Genomic DNA, 17,140 nt, shown 5'->3' on the forward strand with positions numbered 1-17,140 from the left:
AAGGACGCAATTAAGAGCCTGGGCTTCTCAGCAAGGGAAGAACTCAGACTGCTATCCAAATGGCTGGGGAAATGAATCCATGGAACACGCGAAGAGACTCGGGGCAGCAAACGCGAACCACCCCCAAGTAGGTCTTGACCTAGTATGGGAAAGGCTAGAAGAGTGCTACGGTAGCCCCGAAGCGTTCGAAGATGCACTCTTCAAGATAGTCGACAGCTTTCCCAGGATCATAGCTAAAGACTACTCGAAGTTACGAGGGCTCGGGGACCTGCTGCAAGATCTGGAGTTTGCAAGAAAAGACCATTCCTTAACAGGTCACAACGTCCTAGACTCAGCTCGCGGAGTGAGACCCATCTTGAAGCTACCTTACAACCTCCAAGAAAGATGGATTTCACAAGGCTCCAAATACAAAAGGGAGAAGCAAGTCACCTTCCCTCCCTTCTCATTCTTATTGAGCTTCATCCGCGAAGCGGCGAGGATAAGGAACGATCCCAGTTTCATCTTGGGTGCGCAAACCACACACAGTGCAAGCGACCTGAGGAATGAGAGACTATTGGCGAGATATGGTAACACTCGAACACCCATCTCGGTCCACAGGACGGATGTTTCACCCACGACCCAATCAACTCCCAACCAGTCGGTCGCCGGAGACGAGAAACCAAGGGACCCAAACAGGGAATGTCCCATACACAAGAAGCCACACAAACTTAACAGGTGCTTCGGGTTCAGGATGAAGTCCCTAGAGGAACGCAAGAGGTTACTCAGAGAATTTGGAGTCTGCTTCAGGCGCTGCGATTCTACGACTCACCTAGCCAAAGTCTGTAAAGAAGACATCAAATGTGTAGTATGCAAAAGTAACAAGCACGTAACATCGCTACATCCAGAGACGCTGACACTCCACCAACTCAACAACCCATCCTCCGTAGCGGAGCATGGCGGGGAGGAAGGAGAAGGAGAGCCAACATCTGTCACGTCAGTGCACTGAGGTTTGCGGAAAAGGAAGTGACAAAAAGTCCTGCTCCAAAATATGCCTTGTCGCAGTGCACCCCCAAGGACAACCTGAGAGGGCTATTCGGATGTATGCAATCTTCGACGATCAAAGTAACAGATCATTGGCGAAGACGGAATTCTTCAACTTATTCAACGCACAAGACAATGCCTCACCCTACACCCTCAGAACCTGTGCAGGATCAACTGAGACAACAGGGAGAAGAGCAAATGGCTACGTTATACGTTCAGTGGACAACAGAATGAAGATAGCTCTCCCCATACTCATCGAGTGCAACTACATGGCTGCAAACAGGGATGAGATTCCCACACCAGACGTGGCATGCCATCACCCACACCTCAGAGGAATAGCCAACTACATCCCGCCGGTAGAACAAGGCACCAAGATCATGCTGCTGCTCGGTAGGGACGTCCTGAGGGTGCACAAAGTCCGTAAACAGCGCAAGCAACGGACCCCACAATGCTCCATTCGCCCAAAGGCTTGACCTAGGATGGGTGATAGTGGGCAATGTGTGCACTGTCAAAGGGCACGGACCAGACTATGTTGACGCCCGCAGAACAGTGATAACAGAATGTGGACACACATCTCTCTCTGAACCACGTCTTGGCCATCTCCAAGTGACAGGAGGGCCAAGTGAGGAGAAGAGACAATGTCATAATCCTGAGATCAACAAAAACATCTTCACATCAGGGGGATGTGACAATGGCCTAGGATGCTTAGTAGTCCAGACAACTAAGGATGACAAGGAGACTCCACCGAAGGAAGAAAGTAACGTCCTCAAGGTGACCGACAAAGGGATCGTCCAAAGGAAAGGAAACAATCGGACGGTCCTCCTGCGAGCAATGGCACAGCTAAGACGTACAGCCATTCCTCTCCGCAGAATACTAAGTGGCAAAGCAGCCAACCGCCACAGCTGGCATAGCCGCAAAAGATTGCGCCCTGCAGGTGAAACTACAGGGGCAAAAAGACTGTCCTCTAGCATGCCTAAAAAGGACAGTCGCAGAGACATTTCACAAAAGGATTTACAAGGACAAAAGAGACTGTTCTTCGTCATATCCAGGGAGACAACAACCTCCTGAGGGCAGTTAACAAAGAGACACAAAGGCGTTTCACCAAAATATGTGGAGACGTTCTCATGCAAGAGAAACGTTCCGATGACCTAGGGTGCACAGCGTTCCAGATAACAAGGGACAGTAACAAACAAGCACCATCGATGGAAGATGAAGAATTCCAGAAGTTAATGGATAAGGAGCTCTTCGAGGACAGATCGGGCAGTTGGGTGAACCCACTACCATTCCATTCACCAAAAAGACGCCTCCCAAACAACAGAGTACATGCCATCTCAAGGCTCACTTCTGCTGCGACCTACAAAGGAAACCGGAGACCAAACATAACTTTGTGGCCTTCATCCAGAAGACATTCCTTAGCAGCCACGCAAAGCCGGCACCCTCACTAAAGGAAGGTGAAGAATGTCTGTACCTTCCATCATCTGGTGCCCACCAGCATCAGAAACCCGGTCAGATCTGGGCAACGTTCAGCTCCAATGCTCAGCACCAGGAAGCCTCTCCAAACGACGCCCTACTCGCTGGACCAGACTTGTCAGACAGTCTTCCAGGAATGCTGATCCGCATTCGCAAGGAACAAGAAGCCATTACCTTCCGTCAAACACCAGGTGATGGAGTGACAGACTATCACGACTGGCACATCCACAAGGTGATGCCCTCTGTAGAGAAAACTACGGAGATAAAAGGACTGTTCTCTCACAAATCTAAGAAGAAACAGGACCAGAGACTTTTGCAAAAGACATTGTGGTGCAACCAGCTAACCTGGAGCGGTGCATCCGCTTGGCATCCTTTGCCAAAGAACCTTTGCCAAGGGACTTTGAAGCTAGTGATACCGGCCGGTATCACATCCTTGTGTGGACATAGACTTTCGCATTGTTTTGTGAATACGATGTTATCTTTGTCATGCATTGCACATATGTTCCACATCTTCCAGTTATATAGTGGTATCTCTAGATACCAGACGGGGAGTGTCAGGGCTGAGTTAATGCTATCTGGGGCTATTCACACATGACACGTGACCCTGGCTTCAGAATAATTATACCTGTCTATTGTAAACTCCATGCATTAGAGTGCAAGCTCTGTGGGTTAGGAATGCATTGTGTATAGTAATTGCTGCACATTAGAGTGTGAGCTTTGTGGGTTAGGAATGCATTGTGCCTGTGTATAGTGATCGCTGTACATTAGAGAGTAAGCTCTGTGGGTTAGGAATGCATTGTCTGTGTATAGTGATCGCTGCGTATTATAGTGTAAGCTCTGTGGGTTAGGAATGCATTGTGCCTGTGTATAGTGATCGCTGCGTATTAGAGTGTAAGCTCTGTGGGTTAGGAATGCATTGTGCCTGTGTATAGTGATCGTTGCACATTAGTGTAAGCTCTGTGGGTTACGAATGCATTGTGCCTATGTATAGTGATCGCTGCACAGTAAAGTGTAAGCTCTGAGGGTTAGTAGTCTGATTATGACCCTTTGGATAAGATCACAGTGAGGGGGCACGATACATGTCATGTATATTCTATATTCTGTATTAGTTGTTTTATTTTCTGTATATTCTGTTATCAGCTTTTTGACGTGTTAGCCAAGATTGGGTAATAGTTTTTGAGATCCACAAGGGATCTCGTGATGAGGGCTGGTGACGTCATCACGTGTGGGTGCGTGCACGTGGAGTCCTGGGCGTCCTAGTGTTCCAGTCAGCTGAATTTCAAGTGCTGGCATCTGATCCACGCAGTAACCCATGCTCCACTACGCAAAATAAGGGTACGGGGTGCTCACCTTCCATGGGTTACACCTGACCTTATTGCACTCTACCAGTTCAGGGATGCCTTGTGGAAAAGCTACAAAGTAACTGGCACTACCAAGGATCTCACTCACTACAGATGCCTGCGGAAAATGTGCACAAGGCAAACAAGGCACGCAAAAGCACAATATTACTCTGACAATCTCCACCAAAATACATCAAACCCAGCTAACTTCTGGAAGGTTATCAACAACATATTCCAGCCTCCTAACCATCAACACCCAAGTAATATCACTAAGTGGGATATTACTCTGACGAACCCCACTGACATTGCAAATGCATTCAATGATTACTTTGTGGGGTGTGCCACTAACTTATTAGCGAAACGCAGCCCAAACCACAAACCTGAATCTCATCCTGGGAGTACCCACATAGCCTCACCCCTCCCAACACTGCCCACAATTTTCAATTTGGCCCAGTATCTGAAGAGGAGATTACACAAGCGCTCCTCAAATTAAAACTAAGCAGCCAATGCGGACCTGACTTACTACAATCTAGGTTCCTACGATTTGGTGCCCCAGCCATTGCCAAACCCATTGCTTCTATTGTCAACTCTATCCTGTCTGCAGGCCATATCCCTAAGACCTGGAAAACTGCCAGAGTTATCCCAATCTTCAAAAGTGGGGACAAAAACACTGTCTCAAACTACAGGCCAATCTCACTTCTCCCAATTCTATCCAAAGTCATGGAAAAATGTGTCCACTCCCAATTAAGCGATTACTATACCAAGACAAATTTCCCTAGCCAATTCCAATCTGGCTTTCGTCCCAAACACTCCACCGTAACTACCCTGCTAAAAGATTGCAATGAAATCCAGTGTGGAATGGAACGGGTGCAGTATTCCTAGATTTTGCAAAGGCTTTTGCCACAGTTGATCATGCTATCCTGCTTAACAAACTCCAGAGCTCTGGAATAGGGAATCTTTAAACTGGTTTCTGTCCTACCAATCAGGAAGATCCCAACATGTGTCCATCTCAGGGTCTAACTCCAACCCCCTGGATATCACCTGTGGTGTCCCGCAAGGCTCTGTTCTGGGGCCCCTACTCTTCTCAGTGTTCATTAATGATCTTCCCACGGCTTGTAAGGAAGCCTCAATACACATGTATGCAGATGACACAATCCTATATGCACACAGCCATAACCTCTCTGACCTTCAACACATACTTCAGTCTGACTTTTTGAGACTCGAAAACTGGATTTCCCAAAACAAACTATTTTTAAACACTGACAAGACTGTAACAATGGTATTTGGGACCAAGACTAAATTCTTAAAGCTTCCAGCGAATGAGCTCCTGATTCGAACCAACGCTATCACCACCCTAACCCCTGTCACTAGTTTTAAATACCTGGGCTCATGGTTTGACTCCCACTTAACATTCGGAATGCACATTGATACCCTGACAACCAAGGCCTATGCCAAACTAGGGGTACTTTACAGGAACAAATCCTCCCTAAGTCTGCTGGCCAGAAAGCGTATCGCAGTGACTATGGAGACATACAGTGGCGGCCGCCTTTAACCTAATGCGGCTTTCTCCGCGGGTTTTTTTAAAACGCGGCGGCGCGTGGCTTTTTTTTTTTACTTTTCCCGCGCCGCGGGCGCTTTCAATGATAAGCGCCATTAGCGCTTATCTGTTGACGCGGCCGCCGCGCGGGAAACTCCGTTCCCGTCGGAAAAAAGCCCCGCATTTAACCCGGCAAGCTTTAGAATAAAGCTGGCCGGGACAGTAGTATATGGCTCGGCACCTCAAACCCACCTTAGCAAACTTGACACCCTCTACAATTCAATTTGTCGTTTTGATCTCCAATGCAACTACAACACACATCACTGCGAAATGCTCAAAGAACTAGATTGGTCATCACTAGAGTCTAGGCGCAAAGTTCACCTTTCCTGTCTTGCCTTTAAATTCTTCATGGGCAAGCTAGCCAGCTACCTGAACAAGCTCCTCACCCCTACCACACGCAGCACCTATCATCTGAGATCAGACTCCAAAAGACTGTTCCTGGTCCCAAGGCTCAACAAAGTATCCGGACGTTCCTCCTTCTCCTACCGTGCACCCCAAAACTGGAACAGTCTGCCGGAGACTCTCACAGCCACTACCAGATTAAGTTCTTTCAAATCTAAGGCTGTCTCACATTTTAATCTGGTCTGTAACTGTTACATACGCCTATAATATAAATCTTCTCTAACTGTGCATGCAATGTCTTGTATATAATGTATACCCTGCTCATTTACTTGTAACCATGTATTATTTGTTTTAACTCTGTGCCCAGGGCATACTTGAAAACGAGAGGTAATTCTCAATGTATTACTTCCTGGTAAAATATTTTATAAATAAATAAATAAAATAAATAAATAGTAACAGCGGACGCGGAGGCACTGAGAGGCACAGCGATCTGGCGCCCGCTTGTGACAGGAGTTGGTTGTAGCTACGAGCTGATCAGGTGCCCCCTGCTTATCGTGGACTCCCCCACCCCTGTCTTCACACAGAGATTTCTCTCCCACGTATGGTTGCTTTTTATAATCCTGTAAGTGCATTTCCTTTGGACTGCAGATTTTAATAAATCCACTCATTTGTTTAAACAGTTACATGCTATGGAGCTTGCGCTTCTGTTTGTTTTTTGTTCTTAGATTCCTAGTGGTTGGCTCTACCACTTATATCTGAAGGATAGAAGAACAAAGTTCTCGACTCTTCCCCCTCCCCCCTTTCTCTCTTTCCCCACCCTTGGTGAGTTTTATGTTGTATGTCTGTAGGTCTATGTGACATAGGGCATAAGCATGACATTTATGCAAGAAAACTCATGCGATAACATGTATGTTTGTATGTTATGCCTTATGGACAAATTCAATAAATTTGAAGTTGAAAAAAAAAATATTGATTATTATTACCTACACCTGAGTATCGGGTATAAAGACCGCTTCCGCCACCATTGCCGACAGGACCTGACGAAGCGAGAGATCACTCGTGAAACGCGTAGTCCTGTGTCGGCATAGCTGCTCCTTTGTGAAGGCCACAGAAGGCCACCGTAGCTCCCGAATGAAAGGCTCTGCCGCAGGCCCTGCGACCGGACGCGCTGACACAAAGGACACGGGGGCTGGAAGTGTTTTATTTACGTGTGAGTCCTGTATACTTACCTTTTTGTTTAAACAAAGCTTCAATTTCTCTTATATGAGCGTGTTTTCACCCCTATTTGGAGCACAACAAGAGGGATCACCCCAGGATAGCTGTTCCCAGACATCACTTTGCCTCATCTAGCAGACCCCAGGTGGGATCTAAGTGGAAAAGCTGAGAGATACCCTGATAGGTTTGGCTCACACTTGCCTGTGTGAGTAGAGCTGGCATCAGCTGTTTATATTTCATAGTCTGATTATCACCCCGCCTTCCCATGTGTAAGGTTTTATTCAGTTCTATATTTCACCCTGCATTTGTATTTTGTGCTGTTTCCATCTCTATGCGCTCACCACAACTTTACAACTAGATCATATTCTCTTGCCTGATTAATATCTGGACTGTTCCAGATTGTTCTATTTTACATAAATCCTCCACCTCTTCTAACATATTTGTTTTTAATGTTGCATTTTATTCTGTGTGCTACTCTGATTCGTGCTTTAAAGCAAACTAGTGCTGCAGTTCGAACAGTCTATATACATGTAGCCCTTGTACCCCTGGGTGTTGAAACTACGTGTGTGTGAGGATTCGCCATCATGGCGGCTGTGGACCGTCTCCTCACCTTGCTGACCCTCCCGCGACGGACACCCAACATGAGCATTCGTCTGGTCCTGTGACGTGCGCGCGGACCGTGCGCGGTCTGTTCCTGCTTCTGCGGACCCTGGTCCCGCCCCCCACTCTGACGCTTGACGGGGGCGTTCATCCAGCCTCCCCGCTGACGCGCGGGCTAAGCCCTGCCCCTGCTCTAATGACGGACAGGACTGACATGGGAGTGACGCATGGCCTAGGCTCCGCCCCCTGACCTCCGTGACACGCACGGGCCGGCGCGCGATCCATCCCGCGCCCTGTTCTGATCCGGCTGCATCATAGGGCACACCTGTGTGCACCAGCTGCCTATTGGATTCTACTTCCTGGTTCCGCCCTGGCTTGCTATTGGAGGGTCCTCCTATTTATACCCTTCACTTGCATCTTACCTTTGCTGAGCATAGTCTAGTGTGACGCTGTACCTTGCTGCATCTAGTTCCTGAACCTTGCCTTGACTGATCTTGCTGCTGTTAACCCCTTGTTGCCTGAACCCTGCTAGCACCTTGGACTCCGCTTCTCTCCACTCCTGATCCGGCTTGTTCGACCATTCTCTTATCTCCAGTCCTGACCTTGGCTAAGTACCCCGACGATCCGCAACTCTCCTCTCCTAAATCTGGCAAGTACCCCACTACTCTCACATCTCCAATCCTGACCTGGCTTGAACGACTACACTACATCCTAGGCGCGCCTGCGTGGCTGTGGGTCAGCGTTACTCAATTCCCTGCCTCAGCACAGCGGTTGCGCTTCGTTTGTGGTGAGCTACCTGTGTTGCTATTACCTGTGTGGCTAACAGGAGGCCTGAGCCTCCGCCACTGGGAGCCTGGGATACACTTATTACACGGTGCAGCGCCTTCACCGGTAAGGGATCCCAGCGTGGTGGGAGAGTTCCCTCACCGGAACCAACATACACAGTAAATGCACACAATTGTATATGAACAGTATTTACTAGGCCCGTATGTTTGCATATACTGTACCATAACACATTCACAGCATATATCTCATTGTGTTACCCCACTATAAGACCTTCCAGAGGAACCCCCCCCCTTTCCCTTTATGTACTGACGTGCCTGAGCACTTAACCCCTGAGTGTCCACAAGCAAGAGTGTGAGGGATAGTGCTTCCCTGTGTTGGGGCCCGGTGGTGCACTTAGAAATACCTCCCTGGTTGTAGTCCAGACCAGGATAAACAATGGAGAAATCCACAGATCACCGGCGTGGCTCCGCGCTGCAATCTGCTGCTATCCTCCCGGGTGGATCCTTAGGCAGATTCCTCTGGAGGGGCTTCCTGAGTGGAGTGTACCCCTATAAATAGTCTCTGTCACGGATATCTGAGCAGTCTCCTCTGCAACAGGCTGCACTTCCCTCAGGCAACGTCCTGCAGCACGTCTCGCACTATTTCTACAGAGAAAGAGTCCCTATGCACTATGGCTTATCCCCACAGCATATACAGAGATTCTCTACAGTGACTCAGGGGACTACCTGGGACCTTGGGGGTAACCTCTGGCCTAGTCCCTGGAGCACAGCTCCGTGGACACTACCTGCACCTCCAGGTTCCAGGTCTTGACTCCCAGCTTCCTGTCCCAGCATGCAATACTCTTTCCTCCCTTCCAGGAGCAACCCAGCCATCCTATTCGTTGTGGTGAGTCACATGGCAGCCTCTCCCTATGCAGCATGGGAGTTGTCTGACTGCTGCCTACAGTGTACTTATCATTGGGACCGCGTGCGCATAGGGCATTATGCATCCGGGACTCTAATGGCTACCACGGGGGTGCCCTGCACATGCACGAACTTGGGAGGCCCCTATCTCACGAATTGCGGCTTCTGCGCATGCGCGAACCTTCGCACAGCGCGCACACAAAACATGGCTGTGCCCTGCGGAGGGAGCCATCGGCGAGCCCGTCACCCCTCTCTGCAACATCCCCCTGCATCGGAGGTAAGGGGGGGGGGGAAACGGGAGAGCGGGGGGACCGGAGGGGACCTGGCTACATCCAGTATTACATAAACCCGTGTGAATATCATCACTTCAGGATTATGTTTTGGGTATCGGATTACCCCAATATGGTGATACTATGGACTATTATCATACCAGTCCAATCTACTATGTTTCTCTGGTCAAATTATCCGATGAACAACCCCCCTTATAAAAAGGAAATGGGGGTTCTTAAGAAACAGCTAAATTGATGCTAAAAATATCAAAATAATGATTTGGAACAGAAGAGGATGTAATAATCCTATTACAGGAAAAATATATCAAACCATTTCGCTTTATTTAATGTGAGGTCAAACACGCCTTCTGTCAAGAGGTCATTTTATTCAGAGACAAATCGCCAATATGTTACTATTCGAAGAATAATATGTTACAATAGGGCAGGTCTTAAGGATATCCCTGCTCCAGCACAGGTATGTCAATCAGCGGCTCGGTCATTTTGACTGAGCCACTTTTGCTGGAGCAGGGATATCCTTAAAACCTGACCTGTTGGGGTTCCCTCAGGACTGGAGTTGGGAAACACTGCTGTAGATAATGTGGGCATTATTATAGAGGGGTAATGCGTGTATATGCTCCTATTGTTAATTAAAGTGCGTTCTTAGAAGAGATTGAGGGATGTATGGAGGCTTATTGTGAGGCTACTGAGTTTATATCTCCCCCAGGGGAAACAAAATGGCTGCTTGGGCCAATAGGAAGCTGTCACATTATTGGTTGTTGGTTCCTATTTAAGGGCCTCTAAAAACCAGGAAGTAATCCCGGTAACTTCACCAGCACGGTAAGTATCCCGGGTACTGGCAAGCCCCCAGGACTGAAGATAGTGTGATTCAGCTCTGGAGGACCCCCTGGTTCCAATAATACAAATGGAGGTTGGTTAGAGTGGATTGCTTCCTTAATATTATAACAATGGGACTTATATAAAATATACAGTGCAATGTGAGACTGTTTTCCAGCTTACATGAGGGGATAATTAGTTAGCATAGCTTTTCCAATGAAGTATGGAATATTGATGCTGTTATGGTCCATGTTGGTGTTGAGAGCTTTAGGTGGTTATTCATTAAAGATCGGTAGTGTTAGTTGGGGCACCAGCAAAAGAAAACTCTTCAAGTTAATAGCAGTTTCTGTGCCAAAGTGCCCCATTAGGCACTATCACAGTTTACTGAATAGCCACCTTAGTTTGTGTAATTACTCTGGTGCCATTTGGCCCGTATATCGGACGACACTCACTCTGTTGATTCAATCCTTGGTTTCTTCCTTCCATAAGATTTCTCTAAGCAGAGTCTGATCTCTTTCATCCTTAAGCCATAGATAATCGGGTTGACAGCAGCTGGAAACAGAAAGTATATGGCGCTGGTCAGATTTTGAACATCGAGTGAAACAGATGTCCTTGCCCTGTATACGAGAGAGGATAAAATGCCACAGGAGTAAATCAGCACGGCCACTATCAGGTGTGTGCTGCAGGTGTGCAGGGCTTTCTGTCTGGCTTTTCCTATTACAATCTTCATCGCTGTGTGGAGAATGCTCAGGTAAGAAACCACGATGAGACTTCCGTCAGCCACAGTGACCAGGATCCTCACCATCAGTCCGGCAATGTGTGTTTTGGAGATGTCTCCACACCCGAGGTTCAGGACTCCCATGTTCTCACAAGCGAAGTTCAGAATGACGTTGGATCTGCAGAACTGCAGCTTGGAGACCAATATAACTATTGGGGAAACAAGGAAGACACTCCGAGCCAAGCCAATGAAAGTCAACTGGACTAGTAAATGCTTAGTCATGATAGTGCTGTAGCGCAGTGGCCTGCAGATTGCCACATACCTGTCCAAGGCCATTATCAGGACCACAGTGGACTCAAACGTGACTGTAAGGTAGATGATGAACATCTGCACCAGGCAGCCCGCCAGTGAAATCTGGTTCATTCCCAATAACAAATCCAGCAGGAATTTGGGCACGATAGCGGTGGTGCAGGAGATGTTGACAGCAAATAGAAGAGAGATGAGTGAGTACATGGGGGACTGGAGGCTCCTATCCACCCAGATTCTGTAGATGATGAGAGAGTTACTTGTCAGGATCACCACGTATATGGATAGAAATGGGATAACCAGGAGCTGTCTGGATTCTGAGATCCCAGGAAACCCCAAAAGAATGAACACCGTGTGGGAGAAGCTGGTGTTCTGGTCTGACCTGAGGGTTTCCATCATGGATAGTAATGTGTGGTTAAGCTCCAGCTCTGAGGGCCAAAAACAAAAACACCAACAGGGAATTAAGTCTTTAAAGGGTTTGTGCAGTGGTTACAGACATACAGAAGAGTTCAGGCTGTTGGTTTCACAGTAGAATAAGGAACTGACTAATATTGATAACGCACAATCCTTCAATATAGTGGTGCTTCGTATATGTATTAATAGAAAAGCCCTATATAAGAACACATTTATGAAACAATATATTAAATCTCATGTGTTATTAGGAAAACCCAGAGAAAAAAAAAAATATATATATTTTTTTAAAGATTCTTAGTGCAAACCAAATTCGGGTAGCCTTCGTTACCAAAGATTTACCTTAAACTCAAAGTAAGAACAATACAAAGAATAATAATAATTCCTTACAGTGACAGTGGGATTAGAACCAGGCTATTCACGTCACTTACCCCTAAAAGCAACATGCAATATTTCAACCGAGCGAGCAGGGAAAACACAAGTGATCTTTTCTGCAATACCCAGGGATAAAAACCCATAATGTCCAATACATAGGACTTGTCCAAATGTTTTCTCTGTGGTGGTTGGGTTATAACTGCAGCCCTGTAACTGTCTCCTTACGTTTGCTGGAGTCGGCTACACTGCTGCTTTATGGGAAATGAAGACTAAAGAAGAGGTAGCTTGGCCTTAGTAATATGGTACATACCCAACTACTGTTTGAGGGAAGCATTGTCTCCTGCCTCCTGTCTCCTGCCTCCCGTCTCCTTCTTCCTGCCTCCCGTCTCCTTCTTCTGCCTGCCTCCTGCCTCCCGTCTCCTTCTTCTGCCTGCCTCCTGCCTCCCGTCTCCTTCTTCTGCCTGCCTCCTGTCTCCTTCTTCTGCCCCCCGTCTCCTTCATCTGCCTGCCTCCTGCCTCCCGTCTCCTTCTTCTGCCTGTCTCCTGCCTCCCGTCTCCTGGCCTCCTTCTCCTGCCTCCTGGCCTCTTCTATAAGGGGCATTCTCTTTCTATACCTCCAACCCCTCTGCAGAGAGATAGCACGGGCAGAACTCTGAAAAAGGCTGAGATAAGGTCACTGCTGTCCCGAGCGGTATTGGCATTTTTCTACCGCACGGTATCTGACTTCCAATAACTCTTTCTGAATACCGTGATAACACAGATGTCAGACCGTGAGGTAGGCTCATGCAACTCAATCGATATGGCAGTGATCTTAGCGGAGCTACCTGACTTGGCGCCTAACTATGACTTCAACCAGAGTAACCACTTGTCTTCTTATGGGACTTAAACGTACACTATATACATCTTGTCTGTCTCACGTGTTGTGGTGGGTTACCAAACGGTATGATCATGCAGATCAGAGGGGCCTCCCTCTCTCTCTCACGCTGTGTGGGCCTCCCTCACTCTCCTGCGCTGGGCCTCCCTCTCTCTCCACACTGTGTGGGCCTCCCTCACTCTCCTGCTCTGTGTGGGCCTCCCTCACTGTGTGGGCCTCCCTCACTCTCCCGTGCCTGGCCTTCCTCACTCACCTCTTTCTGATGCCTATGTGTGCCAGGCCTCTCTCTGACACCGATGCGTGCCTGAAGCTGGTCCCAGCTTCCGGTGTGCACCAATGTCAGGTAGAGGCCCAGTGGGTGGGGGGGGAGGGGAGTGAAGGAGGCCTGCAGCTGGGGAGAGCCGGGGTCCGACAGCACCCAGAGGTCGGACAGCCAGACAAAGAAGTTGGGCCCGACATCTGGCCAGGCCCAACTTCCAGCGCCATTTGGCTTGACCCTCTGAAGTCCTAGGGCCCGGGACACTTGTCCCGGCTCTCCCCCCCATTGGCGGACCTGGGATTGTATGATGCAGTGACAGTATTAACCCTTTCAGGGCTGCTGGTACTAGAGAGGTTCCCTTTCCTTTGTCACAGTGTAAGGAATCCACACCTCGGTTTACTGCTTACCTTGCCTTACAGACCTGTGCAGTCCTGGAACACTCCCCATGATATATTCTGCAACTGTGCAAACTATTACTGCAGCCCCAGCTTGGGTTCAGTCATTAGAGCAATGCTATCACATGCCCCTTTTGCTATAGGTTCGCTGACCTTTAAATACAGCTTTCCCACAATGCTTCTCTGCCGAGCATAATCCTTCTTGGATGTTACCAAGTGTTCTGCCACAAGCCCTGGCTTGTTCTCTCTTGTTACTAACTCTGTTATTGTCCTAGTTCATGTTCCTGGTTCCTGGGCCTGCTGCTCTCTCTCTCCACTGCAGAGGCCGTGTCCTGGTTCCTGTGCTGAAGCGGTGGATCTCCAGCGTAACTTCAGCTCCCTGTTTCCTGAGGCCTGCTGCCCTTCCCATAGCAGAGGCCTGTCTCTGAGTCCTGGGTTCTGTAGCTCTCTCTCCCCGCACAGGCTCGTTCTGGACTCCTGCGCTAAAGCATTGGTTTATCAGTGCTGCCTGGCGGTGTGCCCACTCCGGTCAGCCTTCTCCTTCCTGAGACCGGCGCCATGGGCCATGGACACCACTCGCGCAAACCCCATTCCCGACCTGCAGCAATTTTGCTAGGCAGGAAGACCTGCTTGATCTCCTGTTGCTGACTCCCTGCTTGGACTACGTTTACCATGATGTCTCCAATCCTGACCCTGGCTCGTCCACTGACTACGCTGCTCTCTCCAGTCCCGACCCTGCTATGTACGACTACGAACTGCGCAATCTGGATCAGCCTGCGCGGTCTAAGGTCGATGCTTATACAACCCCACCTCAGCCACGCGGTCCGACCCTGGTTTGTGGCGAGCACAACCATGACAGTATGCTCGGCCCCATAAACTCGGACTGCCCTGTGGTGAGGGTTGGTATGTTTCTATCTCGAATCCTGCCGACCAGTCCCAGTTTGAAAACCAGTATCTGTGCGAAATACTACCCCTGATTGAAGAACAGATTACGTATGAAGGTTTAACCCCGTTGCAAAGACAATGCCGTAACGATCTCATTATTAAGGCTTACTGCCTCAAGGACTTAAAACAGTCTCTGGTCGCTTGTGTTCGCTCCCCTGGTTCCCCTTTAACCTGGGATAATGTGAATCCTATGGAACTGGCCGACGCCCGAAATGCACTCTATGCCCTGGCCTTATCATTGGACATTCACGTAGTACAACAGGACCCTCTTTTCATGTTGGCTCAGGCTCAAGACACACTCCGTGTACTTTCCCTAACATTGGACATTTGCATAAAAGAACAGGACCCTCTCCTTGCCAGCCACGCTGCTGCTTGGCAGTTCCCCTGTACTGCCAGTCCTGTTGCTAAACCTGTGGGGGTACCTCCCTCTCCAGAAAATGACCAAACTGTCCCACTATCACTGCCCCCTAAGGTAGAAACTGCCACGGTCTCTAGCCCTGATTGCTCCTCCTGTTACTTAGACCCCAAGGATATGTCTACATTAACCCCTGCCAATCAGCCCTGTGAGGTTCCTATAGAGTATACATGTATTTCCCAAGCCGAAACTATGGCTTTACTCTCTGAGAATCTAACCCTTCTACCCTCAATTTCTAACTTAAAATCCCTAAGTTTTCTTCCCAAGGTCATTCCTGTATTAACCCCAGCGGGGCATCCCTATGAATCTCCTTTGATATTTCCCTGTTGTTCGCCAGCCAAGGTCACGCCCTTAACTCCTGAGGAGGAACTCCTTGAGTCCCCAATTTCAGAGGCAAATCTCCCTCTTTTTGTCTCTCAGGTGCCATCTGCATTTACCACTGTAAATCCTTGCCGCCCTCAGGCTAATACGTCCTTTCTAGCATCTGGATAATGAAAAAAGGATTGCAATAGAAAGTAAGGTCAACCCTACAATGTTCTTTAAGTACCTTAATAACAAAAAAATGAGAAAAGAAAATATAGGACCCTATCAGTGTGAGATGGGTAGGCAGATTATTGGAGATAAGGAAAAAGCAGAGGTATTAAACAAATTCTTTGCCTCTGTGTTTACCAGGGAAGAATCAGGTTCAATAGTAGTGCCGCAGGAGGAAGCCACAACCTCCATATTAATGAACAATTGGTTAACGGAGGAAGAAGTTCATAAGCGACTTGAAAAAATTAAAGTAAATAAGGCACCTGGCCCCGATGGCATACATCCAAGAGTTCTCAAGGAGTTAAGCTCAGTAATAGCAAAACCATTATATTTAATATTCATGGACTCCATTTCCACAGGCTCAGTACCACAAGATTGGCGTAAAGCAGATGTGGTTCCTATATTTAAAAAGGGAGCTAGATCACAACCGGGAAATTACAGACCTGTAAGCCTGACTTCTATAGTAGGGAAACTACTTGAAGGTTTAATACGGGATAATATTCAGGCATACCTAATGGAAAACGAAATTAGTAATAGTCAGCATGGATTTATGAAGGATAGATCTTGCCAAACTAACCTTATTTGTTTATTTGAGGAGGTAAGTAGGAATTTAGACCAGGGTAATGCAGTTGATGTGGTCTGCTTAGATTTTGCAAAGGCTTTTGATACAGTTTCACACACAAGGTTGGTGTACAAAATAAAGAAAATTGGACTCAGTAATAATATATGCACCTGGATTGAAAACTGGTTAAAGGACAGACAACAGAGGGTTGTCATAAATGGAACTTTTTCAGGTTGGGCTAAAGTCGTGAGTGGAGTACCTCAGGGATCGGTACTGGGACCCCTGCTTTTTAACTTATTTATTAATGACCTTGAGGTTGGGATCGAGAGCAAAGTCTCCATCTTTGCTGATGATACTAAATTGTGTAAGGTAATAGAATCAGAGCAGGATTTAATTTCTCTTCAGAAGAACTTGGAGAGACTGGAAACGTGGGCAGGTAAATGGCAGATGAGGTTTAATACAGATAAATGTAAGGTTATGCATTTGGGATGCAAGAATGAAAAGGCGACTTACAAATTAAATGGAGATATATTGGGGGAATCCTTGATGGAGAAGGATTTAGGAGTGCTTGTAGACAGCAGGCTTAGCAATAGTGCCCAATGTCATGCAGTAGCTGCAAAGGAAAACAAGATCTTATCTTGCATCAAACGGGCAATGGATGAAAGGGAAGTAAACATAATTATGCCCCTTTACAAAGCATTAGTAAGACCACACCTTGAATATGGAGTACAATTTTGGGCACCAATCCTAAGAAAAGACATTATGGAACTAGAGAGAGTGCAGAGAAGAGCCACCAAATTAATAAAGGGGATGGACATTCTAACTTATGAGGAGAGGTTAGCTAAATTAGATTTATTTACATTAGAAAAGAGGCGTCTAAGAGGGGATATGATAACTATATATATATATTATGACGTCTCAGTCCCAGCTTCGGATCTTTTGTCCAGATCAAAGGCAGGAAACACTGTACTTTC

At 47.6% G+C, this 17,140-nt stretch overlaps 1 protein-coding gene across 1 annotated transcript; it reads right to left on the reverse strand.

The window, feature by feature from the left end:
• Window positions 1-10,823: 10,823 nt before the first annotated feature.
• On the reverse strand, window positions 10,824-11,795 carry LOC142490596 (olfactory receptor 52D1-like). The gene has a single exon (XM_075593011.1). The coding sequence runs from the start codon at window positions 11,793-11,795 to the stop codon at window positions 10,824-10,826; it is 972 nt and encodes a 323-aa protein (XP_075449126.1).
• Between the last annotated feature and the right edge of the window lie 5,345 nt (window positions 11,796-17,140).

The sequence above is a fragment of the Ascaphus truei genome, chromosome 3 (assembly GCF_040206685.1).
Source record: "Ascaphus truei isolate aAscTru1 chromosome 3, aAscTru1.hap1, whole genome shotgun sequence".
Taxonomy (NCBI): domain Eukaryota; kingdom Metazoa; phylum Chordata; class Amphibia; order Anura; family Ascaphidae; genus Ascaphus; species Ascaphus truei.

Coding starts and splice junctions, on each gene's coding strand:
- LOC142490596 (XM_075593011.1), bottom strand. CDS start 11,795: ATGGAAACCCTCAGGTCAGACCAGAACACCAGCTTCTCCCACACGGTG.